The sequence below is a fragment of the Dendrobates tinctorius genome, unplaced genomic scaffold (genome assembly GCF_039654945.1).
Source record: "Dendrobates tinctorius isolate UK_male_01 unplaced genomic scaffold, ASM3965494v1 ptg000250l, whole genome shotgun sequence".
Taxonomy (NCBI): Eukaryota; Metazoa; Chordata; class Amphibia; order Anura; family Dendrobatidae; genus Dendrobates; species Dendrobates tinctorius.
The window spans coordinates 9267254-9291388 of NW_027361917.1; the positions used below are offsets into that span (position 1 = coordinate 9267254).

Here is a 24135-nt window from a genome sequence, read left to right on the forward strand (position 1 = left end):
GTGTCTATAAGTGGCAAGCTGGTGGTTGTAATATACAGCCTGACAAAGGCTTTGCTCGTATGCTGCAATAATTTGTTGAATTTATATAATAAGAAATTGATGTCCTTAACACAATTAGTGGAAAGGTAACAGTGGACACTTTCTATGATTTCCATATACCAAAGTACGTCATATGACCGTGGTTTGTATTAGTGACACGGCTCTTTTACTTCCAGTAGGCGCAACATTTGCCAAAAATTGGTCTTCTGATGTACAGTATTTGGGAAAAATTAGACTTCTAAAGTGCTTTGTGATTGTAAAGGTTTCTTTTATGTAAATTTAGAAAAAATATTATGTAGTCTATTGTGCCATTAACATAATTAAATTTGGCATTCTGATCAATTGAAGCCTGAATATCATCCAGTCCATTAATTACTAACTTCCGTCACATTGTGAATCAGTCTTCATAGACATTGAGAGCAGAAAATAGATATTCAGTGAGAAATTTTCAGAGAATTGAAGCTCTATTTTTCAGTTAATTTGTTGTCAAATTAATATGGAAATACCCAGGTCGCAATGACTACGGTCCATGGTTGTGTGAATTATAAACCACTGGGTTGTGGGCTACTGATTAGAATGCAGTATGCATTATCAAGCATAATGACTAAATTACACCGACTTGTCTGATTATTCATTTTGGATGTCGCTGGCTTGCATTTCTGTTTTTCTTACATCGTTTATTTTTACTGCTTTTAGGAAAATAAAAGCCATTAGGCAAATGTGACCTGCATTTTCCTCTACAACGGGAGCTACAGAAGCAAGGAAAACACACAAGCTCAAAATATGGATGGTTTAATTGAACAGAACAGTGTGCTTATGCATAATAAAATCACAGAGGCCGGGAAAAGAAATGGCTTAATCAACACAAGAAATTTAATGGCGGAAAATAAGGAAGGAATGGTCTCGGTTTATCCAACTCCTCAATATCAGAGTCACATTGTTGGAAGTATTTCTTCCCAGACTGGCATGGACAACATAAAAAATGACCCAGTTCATCAACTCTTGGATCCTAACATGCTACAACAGACTGTGGAGTCTCATTATCGCCCCAATATAATTCTGTATTCTGAGAATGTCTTACGCTCTTGGGGCGAGAATGTCAGCACGGAGTGCTGTGAAACCACCTTTATTGAAGACAGGTCACCAACCAAAGACAGTCTTGACTACCCAGATAGCAAGTTCATTGACCTTTCCTCTGAAGATATCAAAATACATACTCTTTCCTATGATGTAGAAGAGGAGGAAGAATTCCAAGAGTTAGAGGTTAGTTTAACCATTTCATACCAGATGAAAAATTGAGTTTTATTGAAATAGATTTCACTAGGCTTGTCCGTTACGTACACTTGAATCAGTTGATTTATTTGTTAATCAATAAGAAAAGAAAGTAAGAGTTTACTTATTTTTGATTTACCTTTCATGACCACAGTGTTTTGGACTTTGACATCCAGGGAGACATTTGTAGGAATGCTGCATCTAACAATGATTTAGGAATTTCTTACTGTTCTTTTGTGGTCCTAGTACTTCCCTTATTCTTTAAGGAGTTTTATAAGAAAAATAGTTTACAGTTATTGAGGTTCTGTTTTCAGGTAGGGGACTAAAAATATATTTTTTTTATGGAAAATTAGGCCTCTTGTTATAGCAATGCCAAACATGTGCCAACATATTTCACAGCTCTGTACAAAGATTGTCTTCATTCATATCAGTCCTTGCAACACAGTCTACTTTTTCCATATTTTAGAACCTCATACAAGGGTCTCAACAAAAGAGAAACAGCTGATCGGCACCGTCACAAAAGCACACACCTCCTGACCATTTCACTGTGCAGAGGCTGCAGCCGGCAAATAACCCAAGACCCACAAGTGCTCATTCATAAAAAAATGTCCATGATGCATATCATAAGAATTGAATGGCACTCACCGTGTAAAATGTGCAAGACTTTATTAGGGAATCTTCAATGGGAGAACAGGAGCTAAGAAACGGGAGCGACAAAGATCGTTTCGCACAAGATGCGCTTCCATAGGTCACAGGTTGAAGATTCCCTAATAAAGTTTTGCACATTTTACCCAGTGAGTGCCATTCAGTGCTTATGATTTGCATCATACAAGGGTCTATTTCAATGGAAGCCAATTGTCCACTTATTACATTTTTATAGTTGGAAAGGAAATGCACACAAAACATTGGCAAATATAGAAACTGCCAGCAGATGTTGTCATATGTTAGATTCCAACCCAGGACATCAGCACTGCAAAGCAAGTACATTAACACAGAGCCACCATGTTAGATTTTACATCTAATGTACTAAAAACAAAGATCTAAGGCATAATGTTTTTTCTTTATGCAGAGTGACATGCGAGGCCTGGCATTCCAATGTAAGGAGGCTTATATACCATGCAATGTTCTTCTCGGACATTTAAAACAGACAAGCATTTACATATTGCCTGAGTAGAACAGACTTGAAATATGTGTGCTCATGAATAATAATAGCAATTATATTACTTGCACTCTGCATTTTTCATCAGTTTTCTCTTCTGCAGGCTCTGTTTTTAATTTTCATAGTTGTCTCAGAACTAATGGATGGAGATTAGCTGCTATAATGACTCCCATAAATAGTATATACAGAAAGATTCTTGCTCTTTTTTTTCTGTCTAGCTCACAAAAAGAAGTAACTGCAGCATGTGCACTGTGAATCTAGCACTGGAGTCAAATAAATTTGATAAATGTTGCGGCACTATTGACCTAGGTATGCCTGGTCTCTCAATTGTCTCTGAGCTAGTGGGTGAAGATCAGCTGCTATAATCTCTCCCATGAACAGTACATATAGAGATTCTTGCTCTTCTTTCTCAGTAGCACACAAACAGAAGCAGCTGCAGCATGTGCACAGTGAAATCAGCACGGGAGTCAAATAAATTTGCTTAATTATGCGGCACTATTGACCTAAGTATGCCTAGTCTCTCAGTATGCCCAGTACTGCTTCTCCTCACTCTCCCCTCTCTATAGAGTTTAATAAGCCTTATAAACAGACACCTCAATGATCTTCAGTCCATTTTAATCAAAGCGAAACAGAATGCCAGTTTGCCGAAGCTGTTTCTTAGACTGTATGATGAGTTTAGGGGGCGGGTGTAGGGAAAGAAATTTCTGATGAGTGGAGAAAGAAACACATTTATTTGATAAGATATAAAACAAAGTTTCTTATATTTACTTGTGCTATTGAATTATTGCAAGCTCGTTAAATTTACAGTGACCATGTAAATCTTTTACTTTCTTTTAAAATTTTACATTAATTTATCTTACCCTCTTCATGCATGTGTTTGTTTTTTATTTATTATTAGTTTCACAATATTAAGTGTTTGTAATTGGCCCATATAAGCACACCACCAATTAGTAACAAACAAGAAAAATGTTTGTATGTCAGCCAATTGAATCAATTACATACAGTTTATATCAGCACGTGTAAAATTGCCTTTAAGAAGCACTCCTCCCATCAAACTTTTTATCCTCTTAATATATTGCAGTCATCATTATTATAAACCACTGTGTTCTTACAATTGCTCATTTTGCCCTTCTACCCAGATATTTTTTCTCTTTACTCTGCTCTGTGTAGAAACAGGAAGTCCCTCTTGTCCCTGCATTTCCCCTCTTCAACTCCTGAACTAGCTTCTCCCTCATCCCTCTACCATTGACTTTTCAGTGACTCATGACTCACACAGGGAAAATTGACCTCCTATTTTTACACATAGAGCTTAGTAGGATTCAACTAGTCAGTTGTTAATCATGTGATGTCATAGTTCTAATGGTAAAGAGAATAACTAACCGGGTTGAAGGGCAAATTGAGCAATTGTAATTACACGGTGCTGTATAATATGTTGATTGCAATATATTAAGAGGATAAAAACTTTGATAGAAGTGCATCTCTATACTAGCTCTGATCAATTTTATACAGTGGGTCAATACTTATTCTGAGACATGGTGATGTCTAACGATTTCATAATTTGTCTAACCATATATACGGATGTAGCAATTGCTAAAGCAGCCACCACCATGAATGTTATTAATATAGGAAGCGACTTAGCTCTTTCAGTCGCACAGTTGTACTTATCACATAGCATAGACGCACCACTCTACTGATGCAATATGATGCAGCAATTGAGTTTGGCAATTGTTATGTATGTAATGAATATCTATCTCTAATTCTGTAGCATGATGTCCAAGACAGATACACTGTATGGCAATAAGAATGGGACGCATTGACTTTAGTATTGGGGCACATCTTTTAATCATTGAATTTATTTTTTTTATTCAATCCCATTGCCACAAGTGTGCAAAATCCAATTCCTTGCCATGCTGTCCGCCTTTATTATTATTATTATTATTATTATTATTTATTTATTTATATAGCGCCATTAATTCCATAGTGCTGTACATGAGAAGGGGTTACATAGAAAGTTATAGATATCGTTAACAGTAAACAAATTTACAATGACAGACTGGTACAGAGGGGAGGGGACCCGGTCCTTGCGGACTTACATTCTATGGGATAGTGGGGAAGAGACAGAAGGTCGGGGGTGCAGCAGCTCTGGTGGTGATGAGGCGGCAGCTCAGGTGGTGGTGAGGCGGCAGAATGGTCATTGCAGGATGTGAGCTTTCCTGAAAAGATGGGTTTTCAGGTTCCATTTGAAGGATCCGAGGGTGGTGGATAATCGGATGTGTTGAGGCATGGCATTCCAGAGGATAGGGGTTATTCGGGAGAAATCTTGGAGGCGGTTGTGTGATGAACGAATATAGTGTGGAGGAGAGTAGGAGGTCTTGGGAGGATCAAAGAGTACCTGAGGGAAGATATTGGGAGATTAGTTCAGAGATATAGGGAGGGGAAAGGTTGTGGATGTCTTTGTAGGTCAGTGTTAGTAGTTTGAACTGGATTCGTTGGGGAATTGGGAGCCAATGGAGGGATTTGCAGAGGGGGAGACAGGGGAGTAGCGAGGAGAGAGGTGGATTAGTCGGGTAGCAGAATTGAGGACAGACTGGAGTGTGCAAGAGAGTTAGCAGGGAGGCCACAGAGAAGAGTGTTGCAGTAGTCAATGCAGGAGATGATGAGGGCATGTACAAGAGTTTTACTATCTTTAGCCTTTACTATCTTTAGTGAAAAAATGAGTTACTTTAAAGAGCTCACTGAATTTGATATTGGTACTGAAATAGGATGTCAGTGATGTAACAAGTCAGTTCATAAAACTTCTTACCTCCAAAATATTCACTTCCTGCTGGCACATAGTTTATAAAAGTCACCTATGCTCTGCTGACTTAATAACTGCAGAGTTCGCATCTTCCTCTTGCAATAACATCAGCAGAAAAACTGTGCACCGAGAGCTTCACGGCGTGGTTTTTCATAGCCGAACAGCTTCAGGCAAGACTTACATCACCAAGCACAATGTCACAACGCAAAGCATCAAGCAATTAAGCATGGTGTCACTGAATGAAAATGTTACCTGCTAGACTGTACTGTGTCAGCTGTAAAGTTTGGTAGATGAGGCTTAATGCTTTGAGGTTGTTTTTCAAGGTTTAGCGTTTGCCCCTTAGTTAAAGTGAAGGTCAAATCTTAATGTTTCAGTATACCAAGACATTTTGGACAGTTGTATGCTTCTAATTTTGTGGAACAGTTTCTATTGCTACATGACTGGTCCACTGGCATAAAGCAAAGTCCATAAAGACATGTTTGGCTGAGATAGTTGTTGAAAAACTTGTCTGGCCCACACAGATCCCTGATCATAACTCCATTGACTACCTATGGGATGAAACAAAACATAGATTATAATCCAGGTCCTCATGTCCAACATCAGTTTCTGACCTCATAAATATTCTTTTGGGGAAAACGGCAAAAAATCCCAAAGACACACCGCAGAATCTTGTAGAAAGCCTTCCCAGGTAAAAAGAAGCTCTTACAGCTTCAAAAGGAGGACCAACTCATGATGAAGCCTATAGATTTAGAATGGGATGTCACAAAGCTCCCATAAGTGCATGGTGTAGGTGCCCCAATACTTTTGTCCATGTAATGTAAATATTTTTTATCTAACAATGCATTCTTATAGTGATGGACATTGCCCACATATGTTGCTTACTTTGAGAGTTATTGTGGTGAAATTATGTAGCGGTTCACCACTCAATAGAAAAGAAAAAATAATCATTAATTAACTAATTAATCACATAAACAGTAAAAAAAAAATGCAGCATAATGAAATGTCACTTTCAGTTCTCATCATTCACCGCTTATGTTTTGTCACACTTGTTTAACTTTGGTAATTTAGAAAGCCTGACTCTCACAGCGGATTCATTTCTGGAATGGAATAAGCAATATATTACATGCCAGGCATCCTAATAACCCTGGAAAATTGCAGATTGTCACCTTTACCTGTTTATGTTATTTTGGTTTCTTCGCCAATGAGTTATTATTAGAATAGGACTTATACAAAAACGCGCTAGACTTCCATCTTCTATGATTGCCTCAGGAAATGAACCTCACAGCAAATTCCCCGAGTCTTTACATGTCCCACTTCAGATCGGGCAGGAAAATACTATTAAAGAAGAAACTTTAAGAATTCTCACTAATAACAAATAAAGGTGTTTGTTTTTTAGTGCTGTAATTTTAATTGTAGTTTTTGCTTTCAATATTTTGATGTACAAAATTGAAATATATCCTATACATAAAATATACTTAAAAATAAATAAAAAACTGATATTGATTAAAAGGGGTTTATAGACATGAGATTTAAACTTAAAACGTTAGCGCCATGTTAAATTTAATTTCATAGATCAATTCAATAGTACATATGAAAATAAGAAACTTTATAATATATCTTATCAGAGAAATCTGCCTCTTTGTCCTCCTGGACTGATCCACTCATTTTCATATTTCTAACTTCTGCGGCAGAATCTGTATTCAGTGAAAACAGATTGTGTTACTTTGCTGAGATAGGAGATGGCAATTGCTGGTAAGAGGTATGAAGGAGGTAGCTCCGGCGTGTGAGTATTCTCCGTTGCCGAGAGGAGGTGGTCATCTGACTGCAAGTAGGTAATTTGCATACTCCCAGCCACAATCTGACTAGGCTAGACTACACTTGCATTGAGCGAGTGAGGCTGTGTCCATCTAGTTGGTACAGTTGGGTCCATATATGTTTGGACAGAGACAACATTTTTCTAATTTTGGTTCTAGACATTACCACAATGAATTTTAAACAAAACAATTCAGATGCAGTTGAAGTTCAGACTTTCATCTTTCATTTGAGGGTATCCACATTAAAATTGGATGAAGGGTTTAGGAGTTTCAGCTCCTTAACATGTGCCACCCTGTTTTTAAAGGAACCAAAAGTAATTGGACAGTTGACTCCAAGGCTATTTCATGGACAGGTGTGGGCAATCCCTTGTTATGTAATTCTCAATTAAGCAGATAAAAGGCCTGGAGTTGATTTGAGGTGTGGTGCTTGCTTTTGGAAGGTTTTGCTGTGAAGGAAACATGCGGTCAAAGGAGCTCTCCATGCAGATGAAACAAGCCATCCTTAAGCTGCAAAAACAGAAAAAAACCATCCGAGAAATTGCTACCAGTCCAAGCCTACTTATGGTAATGCGCCCGCCGTTCCCGACGCCGACACCAGAGAATCTTCGCAAATCCGAGTGTGCACGATTTGAGGGTACACAAGACTGTAATCACATAGAGTGACAGCAGACATGCAGCCTAAGGCCGGACAACCCCTTTATGTTCCCCACCCTCCAATATTATTACAATTAATCTGATGACCATTTCCTAATCTACACAACAAAGATGAAAACTAAAAACAAAAATGCAGTAGGGCTTCAGCCTAATATGTGTGCTCCATTATGAAAACAGGAATATTTCAGATTTTTTTTTATGGATAGTCACAAATAACATAAAAGACACAAATAAAAAGCAGCTTATTATGAAAGCCTGCCTTTTACCTCTCATGTATTTTACACCCCATTAGCAACTTATATGTTTTCTGGATCATAGCTCATAAACAAAAAAAAAATAGCTTTATTGCTGAATTTTTAGAATTCATTGTGAATAAATAAAATATTATATGCTGTGCCTTTGGAGAAACTATAAAAAAAACACTTTATGATACTAACAAGAAACTCTTGGGAATTTTATATCTGGATTAGGTAATGTATGTAGAATTAGTCTGTAGCTCTACAATTAGTAGAGGGAGTGAATAAACCATTTCATGATTTTGATCCAAAAACGAGCAATTGTGTTTAAACCTGCAGGGAATTGGTGAATTAGACTTCTGTTTTACTGCCAGATATTAAAGAGTGAATCACAGTTTTCCTATTGTCATTTGTTGAAGTGTGACTTTTATGCTTTGGCTTCCAGGACTTGTGGAGCACAGTGGTGCTGATAAACGTCTTCTTTAAAATGAATAATCATTGCAGGAGGGAAAGCCTTAGGCAAGTCTTTTCCATTGTACTGCAATATGAAAAAGCTTCACATAGAGGGTTTTTTTTTTTCTTTTAGTATAGTACAATCAGCCGCAGTACATTGCTGGGACTATAGTACTAATCTGGAAACCAGTTATGACAGCCTCATTGAGCAAAGCATTTAGGAATTGGCATTAAAAAGTTGTTTTAAGATTCGAAGAAAAGAGAAAATCTGTTAGATTAAACTGCCAAGAGTGTACAGGTGAAGAATGGAGAGAAGAAAACAGACTATAGGACGGTAGGAGCCGAGATAGGCTTGAGGCAAAAAATGAACTTGCACTGAATATAATTTGCTCTGCATAAAATGTGCTGTGTTAAACATTTTGTAGTCCATATTCATATGGTATATATTTTAATTTCTTCTTTAGTGCACTGTATTCATTTTTCCCATTTCCTGGCGAGTATTTCACTACTCATTTAACAATATTCGGCACAGCCCGCACAGTCCCCGCACAGCCAAGCACAGTCCCCGCACAGCCCAGCACAGTCCCCACACAGTCCCCGCAAAGCCCAGCACAGCCCGGCACAGTCCCCGCACAGTATCTGCACAGCCCAGCACAGTCCCGCACAGCCCAGCACAGTCCCCGCACAGTCCGCACAGCCCAGCACAGTCCTGCATAGTCCAGCACAGTCCCGCACAGCCCAGCACAGTCCCCGCACAGTACCTGCACAGCCCAGCACAGTCCCACACAGCCCAGCACAGTCCTGCACAGCCCAACACAGTCCCCGCACAGTACCTGCACAGGCCAGCTCAGTCCCACACAGCTCGGCATAGTCCCCGCACAGTACCTGCAAAGCCCAGCACAGTCCTCACACAGCCCGGCATAGTCCCCGCACAGTACCTGTAAAGCCCAGCACAGTCCTCACACAGGCCAGCACAGTCCCGCACAGCCCGGCACAGCCTTCGCACATGCCAGCAAAGTCCCGCAAAGCCCGGCACAGTCTTCGCACAGGCCAGCACAGTCCCGCACAGCCCGGCACAGTCTTCGCACAGGCCAGCACAGTCTCACACAGCCCGGCACAGTCTTCTCACAGGCCAGCACAGTCCTGCACTGCCCGGCACAGTCCCGCACAGCCCGCCACAGTTTTTGCACAGTCCCTGCCCAGCCCAGCACACACACACAGCCCATAAGTAACATTTCCCATATACTTACATTGGACTCGCTACTCGTTACGAGTACCCGAGTATTAGGAGGTACTCATAACGAGTACAGGGAGTCCCATTACTACACTACTCGCTTATCCCTACTGTTTAACCATTTTTTATTTGTAACTTATTTTATTATTTTTTTTGCTTTCTTTTGATATTTTTTACACCGCTTTTTAAAGGGTTATTTCAGTTAATCAAATTATTACCTATAGGGTTCGTTCACACGAGCCTATACTGTAACTCAGACGAGTGCTATGCGATATCTTATCGGACAGCACTCGGATCAATGCTATGCTATGGGGCTGCATGTTTTTTTTTCTACAGACCAAAAAAAGTGCAGTAATCATGCAAATGTAATCCTGTGAGTGCATCTGATGATCGAATCACGTGCACCCATACAAGTGCGTGTGAAACATCAGACTGCACTTGGATGTTGGATGTCGGCAGGCACAGAGAATGGAGTAGATGAAGAAATTAAGTTCTCCATCTTCTCCACACCTGTGCTCTGATCCTGTCATGCAAAAGAATTAAAGCACACTAAGGTGACACTCGGATTAAATTCTGAGAGGAAATGACCAGGCCGGGAACAGCTGTGAGATAGAGCTGCAAGTTCCTAACCAGCATAGAATGGGTCGATAACCTCTTCAGCACCAAAGGAAACAAAATTCATTTAATATGAAACACAAATACACAGGCTAAATGGAATCAGTGTTGCCTCATAACTGGACAGGTTGATTTCACAGAAGTGTGATTGACTTGGAGTTACATTGTATTGTTTAAGTGTTCCTTTTATTTTTTTGAGCAGTGTATATAGAATTTTTTTTTTAAAAAAGTTGTTGAATGCAGAAACCATGAAAAAGGTAACAAAGAAGACATTTCAGGGAAAAAAACAGTGCTTCCTATAGCAAAAACGATGCGGATATGCCATGTGCGCATACTCTTAGAGAAATCTTTTAAGTACTCTGCTCCTTGCCTAAGAGACCAACCACTGCTGATAACCTGGCAGTGAACAGTAAACTAAAAAAATGTAAAATCACTCTGTTCTTGAGAAAGGAGAGAACTTTTAAAGGGAACATGTCACCAGAAATAACGTGTTAACTTGCAGATGTGCACTTAATCTGCAGGTTAACAGAGTTATTATGCTGTCCGGTGCCTGGACACAGCCGAATTCAGCGGGGAGAAAACAATCTTTCTTCTCCCCACCAGCATTCGGCATTCAGCCATGGATGTGGCACTGGAGCTGGTTCAGTCACTGCTCTGAGAGCGCAGAGCTGCCACTGTAACCACACCCCAAGCCCTGCTTGACAGTCAGATGCAATGTAGAGCCAGTGTCAGTCAATGCTGGGGGTGCGGTTACAGCAGCCGCTCTGTATACTCAGAGTGGTGACTGAACTGGCACCGCTCCGCCCCTATGACAAGACCAAATGCCGGTGGGGAGAATAAAGATAATTTTCTTCCCACTGCAATTGGCTATGTGCAAGAGCCAGGCAACATCATAACGCTGTTAACCTGCAGATTAACCCCATATCTGCAGGTCAACATTGTTATTTATGGTGACAAGTTCTCTTTAATATCTAGTAAATTTCAGTGTTACTTGTTGTTACAACCACTTTACTATTTCATTCTTTTAACATGATGAAACAATCCCCTTGACTCAAAATAGCGTGAAGGCAAAAATTATATCATTATATCTCTTTCACCTTGATTTTTAATTAATTAATCATTGCTTTAAAATTATGATTTTGCATTTTAATTCTTTGGGGGTTTTTTTCGGATTTTTAATATAAACTTATTTTAGTAGATCTATAAAAAGAATTTAGTCTATTCTTAAAAATTGCATACACCTTCGCCTCCTTATTTTTTAAACAGCTGCAATATGTATTTCTGTTTCTAGATTTATGGATGTTGCAGTTTTATCAGGCATAAAAATGCATATACACATCTTTCTACAGAATGAAAGCACATCAAACATAAGGAGAAGTGCGATAACATTATTTCTGTGCTTATTCATGTGGGAACAAACCATTTGCAGGTTTTATTTTCTTGTAATTTAATTTACAGTATACAATGTTAATGGCCTGGTGTGCATACTATGTAAATTAAGGAATATAACAACAAATAAATCAATTTTACTTTTCATAAGGCATTAGTCTTGGTTACAGAGTAAACATGATTTCTTTTCTGCGCTGCTTTGAGATCTCAGCAGTTTAACTATGTGAATATAAATACATTTTATGATGACAAAAATACCCACACTTTCCAGGAAGTAAGGCGCGTCTGCGCCATTTTGGAGGAGGGAATTTTTTTTCTTCTCTGGCAAAATGGCACCATCGGCGCATGCGCAGTAGCAGCTATCGGATCATCTCTGTATACACCAATAGCTGCTATTGCGCAGGCGTGGCGGTAGCCATTTTAAAATGGATTTCTTTTTTCACTCCTCAGGAAAACATCTAGCACAGTTATTAACTGCACAATAAACATGCGATTATGCTGCAGTGCAGGTGCCATGGCTGGCACCTGCTTTCAGAAGGTTTTTTTTAGGCATGTACATAAATTCATTATGTAAACTAGGGGGCAGGTTACTTAGGGATCAGTGACTGTCACGGGTGTGTCAGAGGCTGCAGACAGTCACACTGCATCTAGCCGCAGAAGGTCTCAGTGGTTGACTTTGCAGACTCCTTCCTAGTCCTTCTGACTTTAGGACCCAGTGGCAACCTCCCCCTCCTCTAGTTGACACACCTGGACCAGGGTGTTTATAACTCCCAGCTTTCTGCTGTGAGTTGCTGGTGATATTTCCATTTCTCTGTTGAGGCTTGGAGCTATAGCAGTGGGCTATCTTCTCCCTTGGTGTTTGGAGGACATCTGTGTTTCTTTCTTAGTCTACTCAAGTTACGTGTTCCACTTGTTGTGTATCCCATCTGTCTTTAGTGGTAGTGGGGATTGACTAGTGCTCATCCTGTCCTTCCCTATGCAGGGCTTATTGCCAGGGTCAGGCAGAGTTTAAGTATCCTCTTTGGCAATAGGTGCTGAACCAATATAGGGACACTTAGAGCAGACAGGGTGATGTTAGATCTGCCTAGGGGTCTCCACTCCCCCTTCCCTAGTGTTGGGTTCACTTCCACTTATCCCTTTGTGTTGCACTTTGTCTTTTTGTCTTCCCTACAGTGACCTGTCAGCAGTTTTCATTTTGAATACCTAAGCATAGCACCACATGAAGCCCCTCCCCCACAGGCCACCCCAGAGCATGAGATTCTCAATAACTCAAAACTGAAAATAAAGATTAAACAACAACCACAAGATGGATTTCATTAACCACGATATCATTTTAATTAGTATAATGGTGCAGAACTGACAATGTCTGTAAGTTACTGTGCACAATCCTCCTGACAGGCTCCTTTTAAGTTATCTTTAAATATTTTCTCCCAGTGTGAAGGCTTTTTAGAATAACTATTTTAAACTCAAAGAAAAGGCAAAATAGATGGAGCTCACCATGCTGCAAGGTAATCGATGTTCAGGATGGAGATACACGTGCAGGGTTCCGCTTTTGCTGGTGAGGCACAGCCATGAAGAGGAGAAGGAAGGAATACGGCACAACCAAAGCAACCATTCAGCACCGGGCGCTGATGAACAGCGCTTACTGTAACGCTTCTTCCCTTGCTCCCGTCTTTGTGGTACTGATGGGGCACATGTTTCGCAAGTATTACACACATGGACACTGAAATCTCTGGTGCCTGAAATATCAGGATGTGTGAAAGAGGCCTTATTACGGGTTTTTATGTTTGGCAGCTGTCACACGCTAAAAGACGTTTTTTATTGCAAAAAATAGTTTTTGCATCACCTCATTTTGAGAGCTATAATTTTTCCATACTTTGGCCCACAGAGTCATATGAGGTCTTGTTTTTTGTGGGACAAGCTGACGTTTTTATTGGTACCATTTTTGGGCACGTGACATTTTCTTGATAGCTTTCTATTTCGATTTTTGGGAGACAAAATGAGCAAAAACCAGCGATTCATGAATTTCTTTTGGGGGGCGTGTGTGGTAAAATCGATAAGGCAGTTTTATTCTTTGGGTCAGTATGATTATAGAAATACCTCATTTATTTTTTTTTTATGTTTTGGTGCTTTTGTATAATAAAAACTATTTTATAGAAAAAAATAATTATTTTTGCATCACTTTATTTTGACAGCTATAACTTTCTTATTTTTCCACTGATGACGCTGTATGGCAGCTCATTTTTTGCGGGACAAGATGATGTTTTCAGCAGTACCATGATTATTTATAGCCATCTTTTTGATCGCGTGTTACTCCACTTTTTGTTCGGCGATATGATGATAAAACATTGTTTTTTGCCTTTTTTTAATGGTGTTCACTAAAGGGGTTAAGTAGTGGGAAAGTTTTATAGGTCGGGTTGTTATGGACGCGGCGATACCGAATATGTGTACTTTTATTGTTTAGATTTTTTTTTCATTCAAATATTTATTTAGTGATAGAATATACTGCTCGGACAAAAATTAAGAGACCACTTTCAAATGTTCAGTTTATCTGATTTTTCTCTTTATAGGTATATTTTTGAGTAAAATATAAATTGTTCTTTTAATCTATAAACTTCTGACAACATGTCACCAAATTTCCAAGCAATAAATTTTGTATTTTTTTCTGACAAAGAAAAATGGTCAATTTTTTTTTTAAAAAAAACAGTGCTTTCAGACCTCTAAATAATGCAAAGAAGACAAGTTCAAAATCATTTACAAACAAAAATAATAATGTTTTAACTCAGGAAGAGTTCTGAAATCAATATTTTGTGGAATAATCATGATTTTTAAAAACAGCTTTTATGCGTCTTGGCATGCTTTCCACCAGTCTTTCACACTGCTCCTGTCGCAAAAATTTAAGCAGTTCTTTGTTTGATGACTTGTGACTAGAGTTGAGCGACTTTTGTTTTTTTAGGGTCGCGTTTCGTGAAACCCGACTTTTCCAAAAGTCGGGTCGAGCAAGATCGTCCGATTATAGGGAAAAGTCGGGGTCGTCCCGAAACACGAAACCCAATGTAAGTCAATGGGGAATAAAAGTCGGCAGTGAGAGGAGGACAGGAAACACACCTACAGTGCCCATTTGAATTCCAAAAGCATCAATTCTTCTTACTTAAGCTTGTCAACCTTAATTAACTTCATAATACAAGTTACGCACTGAAAAATGGGGGTTATTTGGCTAAAGTTGTGGGGGGGGAGGGCTGGCTGCAGGTTTTCATGTGCCCTGGGCGAAAGAGCGCCCCTTTAACACATACCACAACTCATCATGCTCCGATACGGCAGAGAAATAGCGGTATAGTACAATGAAAAATACCTCACTTTTTACATCTCATGACGAGGCCCATCTATTTCTCCATACAGAATCATTGGTCCCATATAATGTTTGAAACAGTATATGATGAGCTCCACATAATGCTACAGTATATGTTGGTCCCCATGGATGAAGCTCCACTGTCTTATGGGCCCAAATAATGCTCCAAACATAATGGGCCCCATTTCTAATGCTCTAGTGTATAATGGGCCCTGTAAATGCTGCTCCAGTGTCTGATGTCCACCTTTGGAATGTTCCAGTGTATGGTGGGCCCCATCTATCATTCTCCAGAGTATAGTGCTTCCCAAAAATTGCTGTCCCAACATTGAAAACAATCAAATAAGTCTCCTCGCTAGGGAATCCCTGTACTTGTCTGGATTCCTCGTCGTCCCCATCTTCCATCTCACTGCACAGTATTTCAACTTTGCAAGTGCTGTGATCCTGGGCAAGCAGGGGGGGCCCACTCCTTGGCGACGGCACTGGCACAGGGCCCCTGATAGTACGGTGGTGTGTCTGATGGTGGGTGGGCCGAACCTGCACTTTCATCTGCAGCTTCCTCTTTGTCACCGTGTAAGATGGAACTGTATATGGGAAGGGTAACCTGAGTTTCATCAGGGTCAGATTCAGGTCGTGTAGCGTGCGAGGGGAATGTAGTGGTCTGGGTCAATGTACCAGCAGATTCATCGAGCAGTGGCTGGGCATCAGTGCACTTGTGTCGCCCCCAGGAGTACGGTCGCCACAGTGGCATTACCTTCTTCCTAGGGAGTGTGATGTCATGCTTGGGAGCAACAAAGGATCTCTCTAGCAGGTTAACTGATTGGGCGGCGTTATTCCCATGAGTCATGACCCTCCAAACAGCGTTCATGAAGGCAAAGTGTTTGTTTTACGTGGGCAGTATGGTTGCAAAGCTGAACCTTAAAGGAATGTCCAGAAGGGCACCACCAGGAGTGGAGCCTACGGTTAAATTCGACTCCACCTGTGAAACCTCAAACATGCCAGCTACAGAACAGATGCACACATTGCAAGCTTAATTCCGTTAACGAACGAGACTCCGTCATGCCACGCGGTCCGAGTCCGGCTTACTAGAGGGACACGTGAGGCTCTGGCACATGAGATTGGCCAATAACTGTTGTGTCATGCCCTTACATGTCCGTGGCTGCATGTGCGCTACACTGAAAAGGCCAGCGTTTGTCGCTTACAGGTGCAGATAACCCGCTGAACGTTAGTGATGGGGATCACTGATTACAATTATTAACCGCGAACAAAGATTTCCCAGTAAGTGCAGGTCAACCGCAGTTCCGGAATTAGGCCTAACCGTCATTCCTGAAAAAATGAAAAACTTACTTGTGCAAACCACAGGTGCTGTAGCTTGCTTAACAGCTCGCCAGCCGTTCTCACGCCCAGTATGGATTACACGTGATTGCACAAAGGTGAGAAAGGGTACCGTATCCCCAGATAACATGTATGGATAGCGTACACATTCAAAATATATGTCTATACATCAGGAGGCAGGCTCAGACGGTGTTAGGCCCAGTATGGATTGCACGTGATTGCACAAAGGTTAGAAAGGGTACCGTTTCCCCGGATAACATGTATGGATAGCGTACACATTCAAAATATATGTCTCAGGAGGCAGGCTCAGACGGTGTTAGGCCCAGTATGGATTGCACGTGATTGCACAAAGGTTAGAAAGGGTACCGTATCCCCGGATAACATGTATGGATAGCGTACACATTCAAAATATATGTCTCAGGAGGCAGGCTCAGACGGTGTTAGGCCCAGTATGGATTGCATGTGATTGCACAAAGGTTAGAAAGGGTACCGTATCCCCGGATAACATGTATGGATAGCGTACACATTCAAAATATATGTCTCAGGAGGCAGGCTCAGACGGTGTTAGGCCCAGTATGGATTGCACGTGATTGCACAAAGGTTAGAAAGGGTACCGTTTCCCCGGATAACATGTATGGATAGCGTACACATTGAAAATATATGTCTCAAGAGGCAGGCTCAGATGGTGTTAGGCCCAGTATGGATTGCACGTGATTGCACAAAGGTTAGAAAGGGTACCGTATCCCCGGATAACATGTATGGATAGAGTACACATTCAAAATATATGTCTCAGGAGGCAGGCTCAGACGGTGTTAGGCCCAGTATGGATTGCACGTGATTGCACAAAGGTTAGAAAGGGTACCGTTTCCCCGGATAACATGTATGGATAGCGTACACATTCAAAATATATGTCTATACATCAGGAGGCAGGCTCAGACGGTGTCAGGCACAGTATGGATTTGACGGCCCAGACTACACAGCGGAGGAGCAGGGAGAGGTAAAGATTGCAAATGCTGGGGCCCTGCCCAAGCAAGGGGGGCCCACTCGTGGGCGTCGGTACTGGCACTGGGCCCCTCATAGTACGGCGGTGTGTCTGACGGCGGGTGTGCACCACCACCGTCAGAGACACTTGATTGCACTATGAAGGACCCTGTACCAGTGCCCGCGCCCAAGAGTCGGCCTACCCACCTGTCCAGGGCAACGGCACTCGCACGGTGTCGTGCGCTAGGTGGTGACCCCGGCCATGGGGGGGGAGACAGCACAGTTAGGGAGTTTTAGAAAGTGGCATATGTTGATGTTGGACATTCAGCTGATGCAAAAGGTGAAATAGGTCAAGTCCCAGGAAGAGGTGGACCAAAGCAAGCCATTTTTCTGTCACCCTATGTGTCATCAGAGGAAGGTGGGACAAAATCCTTGGAAACCCATGCGTGGTTCATTTTAATGAAGGTTAGATCATCCACATTTTGGGTTGACAGACGGGTCCTTTTTTCTGTCAGGATTGATCCAGCTGCACTGAAGACTCTTTCCGATAGCACACTTGCAGCTGGGCAAGCGAGCTCCTGTAAGGCATATTGGGCCAATTCAGGCCAGGTGTCCAGTTTAGCGGCCCAATAGTCAAAGAGGAATGACCTGTGTGGGAGAACATCGATATGGGAGGAAAAGTAGTTTGTAACCATAGTTGACAACTGCTGTCTCCTGTCACTTTCCATCGATGCAGTATTACCAGTTGTGTGAGCGGTACTTGAAAAATCAGTCCACAACATTGTCATGAAACCCCTGTCTCCAACGCCACTTCTGCTGTGTGCACCACGAACACCTCTGCCAAGCTGCCCCCGGCCCGTACGGCTCGTGTGAGAACCATCACCGCTGCTGTGTGCTGGGAATGCCTCAAGCAACCGATTTACCAGAGTTGCTTGTTTATTAGCCAATATTAGGTCAAGGTTCTCCTGTGGCATGATGTTTTGTAATTTGCCTTTATAGCGTGGATCCAGGATGCTGGCCAACCAGTAGTCGTCATCGTTCATCATTTTGGCAATGCGGGGGTCCCTTTTTAGGATCTGCAAGGCATAATCTGACATGTGGGCCAATGTTCCCGGTGTCAATGATGCACTGTGAGTGCTGGTTGGAGGAGCACTTTCTGGCAAATCCACATCCCTCCAGTCACGCACAAACCCTGTATCAGACCTTGCCACGCCAACATTTTCACTTGCCCCACGAGATGCATCCTCCTCCCCTAAGTAATCATCCCCATCATCCTCCTCCTCCTCCTCTTCTTCCTCCACCTCGTCCAGGAGAGGTCCCTGAGCAGACAATGGCTGAATGTCATCAAGGATTCCCTCCTCCTCATCAACATTGGCTGCAGACGCCTGCTCCTTAAGGTGCGTCAAAGTTTGCATGAGCAGACGCATAAGTGGGATGCTCATGCTTAGGATGGCGTCGTCTGCGCTTACCAGCCGTGTGCATTCCTCAAAACACTGAAGGACTTTACAGAGGTCTTTCAGCTTCGACCACTGCACACCTGTCAACTCCATGTCTGCTCTCAAAGTGCCTGGCCGTGTATCCTCCCACAAATGCATTATGGCCTGCCTCTGCTCGCACAGCCGCTCCACCATGTGCAGGGTGGTGTTCCACCTTGTTGCAATGTCGATAATGAGGCGGTGGTTGGGAAGGTGGAGCAATCGCTGCAGCTTCTGCATACGAACGGAGTGTACAGGCGACCGGCGGATGTGCGCGCACAGTCTTCGCACCTTCTGGAGCAGGGCTGTTAACTCCGGATAATTTTTGAGGAAGCACTGCACCACCAGGTTCAAGGTGTGAGCCAAGCAAGGTATATGGCTGAGTTTTGAAAGGGCTATGGCTGCCACAAAATTACGGCCGTTATCACTAACTACCTTGCCTGCCTCAAGATGTACACTGCCCAGCCATGACTCAGTTTGTCGCTTCAAGTACTCGGCCAGCACCTCGGCGGTGTGTCTGTTGCCCAAACACATCATCTGCAACACAGCCTGCTGACGCTTTCCACTAGCTGCTCGATAGGGGGACACATCGTATGCAACAGTGGCAGCTGCAGATGGAGTGCTCGTACGACTGCGCTCTGTGGACGAGCTTTCGCTTCTGGAGGAGGAGGAGGAGGGTCGAACGCCTACAGCCAACTGTTTCCTATACCGTGGGCTAGGCAGCACTGTCCCACCACCGCTGTCCCCTGTGGACCCTGCATCCACCACATTAACCCAGTGCGCAGTGATGGACACGTAACGGCCCTGGCCATGCCGACTGGACCATGCATCAGTTGTGAGGTGCACCTTTCCGCTCACTGACTGCTTGAGTGCATGGACAATGCGGTCTTTCACATGATGGTGGAGGGCTGGGATGGCTTTGCGAGAGAAGAAGTGGCGACTGGGTAGGTCATAGCGTGGTACTGCATAGGCCATGAGTTCGCGGAAAGCTGTGCTTTCCACCAACCGAAAGGGCATCATCTCAAACAAGATTAGTTTGGCAATGTGGGCGTTCAAACCCAGTGTACGCGGATGAGAGACTGAGTACTTTCTTGACCTACTCATAGTGTCTGGGAGGGTGAGCTGGACTTGAGAGCTGCATATGGTGGAAGTAGCGGTGGACAGGGCGGACTGAGAGAGGGTTGATGATGGTGATGGAGTTGGTGTTCTTTCTGATGGCCTAGAATCAGTCTTTCGTTGATATAACAGTGGGATTCCCTGACTGCTGTGGCCTTGCAACGACACCTCAACATTTGCTGCTGTGCTAACCGGTGGGCTTACAGTGGGGGAAACAATGTAGCGTTGCTGACTACCTTCGTTGTGATCAGTTGCACATGTGGCACTTGAGGTTTGGTGTTGTGTCCACGCTTGCAAGTGCATGCTGGTTAAATGTCTAAGCATGCAACTGGTATTCAAATTTTTCAGATTTTTCCCTCGGCTAAAGGTCTTTGCGCACTTCTTACAGATAACCTTGGCCTGATCATGAGGATTTTGTTCAAAAAAGTGCCACACTGCACTCTTCCTACTTTGGCAGACATTTTGCGGCCTAGCACGCTGTGATCTTTTGACCCTCTGGACAAGCTGTCCAGCAACTCTTTTGATGTTTGGAACCTGTCTTTGGAGTGCTCCGGGCCTGCCAGATAACAGCTGTTGCAATGTCGATGTCTGCTGTGGATGCTCCTCATCTGAGCTATTGGAAGCAGCACCCTCTTCCCCCAATGGATGCCAATCTGGGTCAACAACTGGGTCATCCATCACCTCCTCTTCTATGTCATGTGCACCTTCCTCTGTGTCACCGTGTATGGTGGTATAGTGTGCGGGAAGGGGCACCTGAGTCTCATCAGGGTCAGAATCTGGCTCTGTACACTGCGAGGACAATGTAGTGCTCTGAGTGAATGTACCAGCAGAATCATCCATCAGCGGCTGTGCATCAGTGCACTCCATGTCAGATTCATCTTGGCCTGGGTAATTCACCATTTCACTTGATAATCCAGGCATGGTATGTGAAAACAGCTCCATGGAGTAATCAGTAGTATGGCCTGCGTCATCCTTCAATCTTGGTTGGGGTGAAGGACACAAGGAAAGGTGTGGTTCATGAACATGAGCCTCCAATGACGACTCAGTGCTTTTACTTTTTACAACTGAAGAAGAGGAGGCGATAGAGCTGGAGGCTGAGTCAGCAATGTAAGACAAAACTTTTTCCTGATGCTCTGGCTTTAAAAGCGGTTTGCCAACTCCTAGAAAACTAAGCGTTCGAGGCCTTATGTAGCCAGACGATGACGCAGGCTCAACACCTCCTGCATTCTGTCCTATTTTGCTCTTGCCACTACCATCAGATCCACCACCAACACCATCATTACCAGCTGTCAACCCCCGCCCAATTCCACGGCCTCTTCCACCAGCCTACCTAATTTTTGGTAGAAATGTAGACAAAATCCAACAAACTATATAGTAATGTAAAACAAGGTACAAGGTGTCTATAGGACAGGGGAGATTTTGAATTTCTGCAGACACTTGTGGACACTGGACACTTTTGGATTGTGTGAGGCCCACTGATATCTGAGCGCTATGTGACAGGCTCGATGGCACAGCTGTGACCAAAGTGACTAGAGGATAAGGGAGATTTTGAATCTCTGCACACACTTTTGGACACTGGACACTTTTGGATTGTGTGAGGCCCAATGAATATCTGAGCGCTATGTGACAGGCTCAATGGCACAGCTGTGACCAAAGTGACTTGAGGATAAGGGAGATTTTGAATCTCTGCACACACTTTTGGACACTGGACACTTTTGGATTGTGTGAGGCCCAATGAATATCTGAGCGCTATGTGACAGGCTCGATGGCACAGCTGTGACCAAAGTGACTAGAGGATAATGGAGATTTTGAATCTCTGCACACACTTTTGGACACTGGACACTTTTGGATTGTGTGAGGCCCAATGAATATCTGAGCGCTATGTGACAGGCTCGATGGCACAGCTGTGACCAAAGTGACTAGAGGATAAGGGAGATTTTGAATCTCTGCACACACTTTTGGACACTGGACACTTTTGGATTGTATGAGGCCCAATGAATATCTGAGCGTTATGTGACAGGCTCGATGGCACAGCTGTGACCAAAGTGACTAGAGGATAAGGGAGATTTTGAATCTCTGCACACACTTTTGGACACTGGACACTTTTGGATTGTGTGAGGCCCAATGAATATCTGAGCGCTATGTGACAGGCTCGATGGCACAGCTCTGACCAAAGTGACTAGAGGATAAGGGAGATTTTGAATCTCTGCACACACTTTTGGACACTGGACACTTTTGGATTGTGTGAGGCCCAATGAATATCTGAGCGCTATGTGACAGGCTCGATGGCACAGCTGTGACCAAAGTGACTAGAGGATAAGGGAGATTTTGAATCTCTGCACACACTTTTGGACACTGGACACTTTTGGATTGTGTGAGGCCCAATGAATATCTGAGCGCTATGTGACAGGCTCGATGGCACAGCTGTGACCAAAGTGACTAGAGGATAAGGGAGATTTTGAATCTCTGCACACACTTTTGGACACAGGGCACTTTTGGATTGTGTGAGGCCCAATGAATATCTGAGCACTATGTGACAGGCTCGATGGCACAGCTCTGACCAAAGTGACTAGAGGATAAGGGAGATTTTGAATCTCTGCACACACTTTTGGACACTGGATACTTTTGGATTGTGTGAGGCCCAATGAATATCTGAGCGCTATGTGACAGGCTCGATGGCACAGCTGTGACCAAAGTGACTAGAGGATAAGGGAGATTTTGAATCTCTGCTCACACTTTTGGACACTGGACACTTTTGGATTGTGTGAGGCCCAATGAATATCTGAGCGCTATGTGACAGGCTCGATGGCACAGCTCTGACCAAAGTGACTAGAGGATAAGGGAGATTTTGAATCTCTGCACACACTTTTGGACACTGGACACTTTTGGATTGTGTGAGGCCCAATGAATATCTGAGCGCTATGTGACAGGCTCGATGGCACAGCTGTGACCAAAGTGACTAGAGGATAAGGGAGATTTTGAATCTCTGCACACACTTTTGGACACTGGACACTTTTGGATTGTGTGAGGCCCAATGAATATCTGAGCGCTATGTGACAGGCTCGATGGCACAGCTGTGACCAAAGTGACTAGAGGATAAGGGAGATTTTGAATCTCTGCACACACTTTTGGACACTGGACACTTTTGGATTGTGTGAGGCCCAATGAATATCTGAGCGCTATGTGACAGGCTCGATGGCACAGCTGTGACCAAAGTGACTAGAGGATAAGGGAGATTTTGAATCTCTGCACACACTTTTGGACACTGGACACTTTTGGTTTGTGTGAGGCCCAATGAATATCTGAGCGCTATGTGACAGGCTCGATGGCACAGCTGTGACCAAAGTGACTAGAGGATAAGGGAGATTTTGAATCTCTGCACACACTTTTGGACACTGGACACTTTTGGATTGTGTGAGGCCCAATGAATATCTGAGCGCTATGTGACAGGCTCGATGGCACAGCTTTGACCAAAGTGACTAGAGGATAAGGGAGATTTTGAATCTCTGCACACACTTTTGGACACTTGACACTTTTGGATTGTGTGAGGCCCAATGAATATCTGAGCGCTATGTGACAGGCTCGATGGCACAGCTGTGACCAAAGTGACTAGAGGATAATGGAGATTTTGAATCTCTGCACACACTTTTGGACACTGGACACTTTTGGATTGTGTGAGGCCCAATGAATATCTGAGCGCTATGTGACAGGCTCGATGGCACAGCTGTGACCAAAGTGACTAGAGGATAAGGGAGATTTTGAATCTCGGCACACACTTTTGGACACTGGACACTTTTGGATTGTGTGAGGCCCACTGATATCTGAGCGCTATGTCACAGGCTCGATGGCACAGCTGTGACAAAAGTGACTAGAGGATAAGGTAGATTGGATTGCTTTTAAAAAAGCAGTTTGCAGAGCAGTGGGTAAACAGCAATGCCAGCCTGTCAGGAAGCCTTAAAAGGCAGCCCAACAACCAACACCACTGATACACCACAATATAGCCTCCCCTTGCACTGCACACACAGTGACTGGTGTATTGTGCAGGCCAAATTGCTAGCAGCAGAAGCAGTTTTTTTTTCTTCTCAGCAGGACAAAAAAAAAAATTGGGATTGCTTTTAAAAAAGCAGTTTGCGGAGCAGTGGGTAAACAGCAATGCAGGAATGTCAGGAAGCCTTAGAAGGCAGCCCAACAACCAACACCACTGATACACCACTATATAG

The 24135-nt window shown here is 43.1% G+C and overlaps 1 protein-coding gene across 3 annotated transcripts in view; it reads left to right on the top strand.

The window, feature by feature from the left end:
- Positions 1-24135, top strand: part of SYNDIG1 (synapse differentiation inducing 1) — a 350727-nt gene that overhangs the window by 207238 nt on the left and 119354 nt on the right. For all 3 annotated transcript variants that reach the window (XM_073557464.1, XM_073557466.1, XM_073557465.1), the window contains exon 2: positions 736-1302. In XM_073557464.1, coding sequence (XP_073413565.1) covers positions 823-1302 — 480 coding nt within the window. In that variant the 5' untranslated portion in view covers positions 736-822. The remainder of the gene's footprint in view (positions 1-735; positions 1303-24135) is intronic.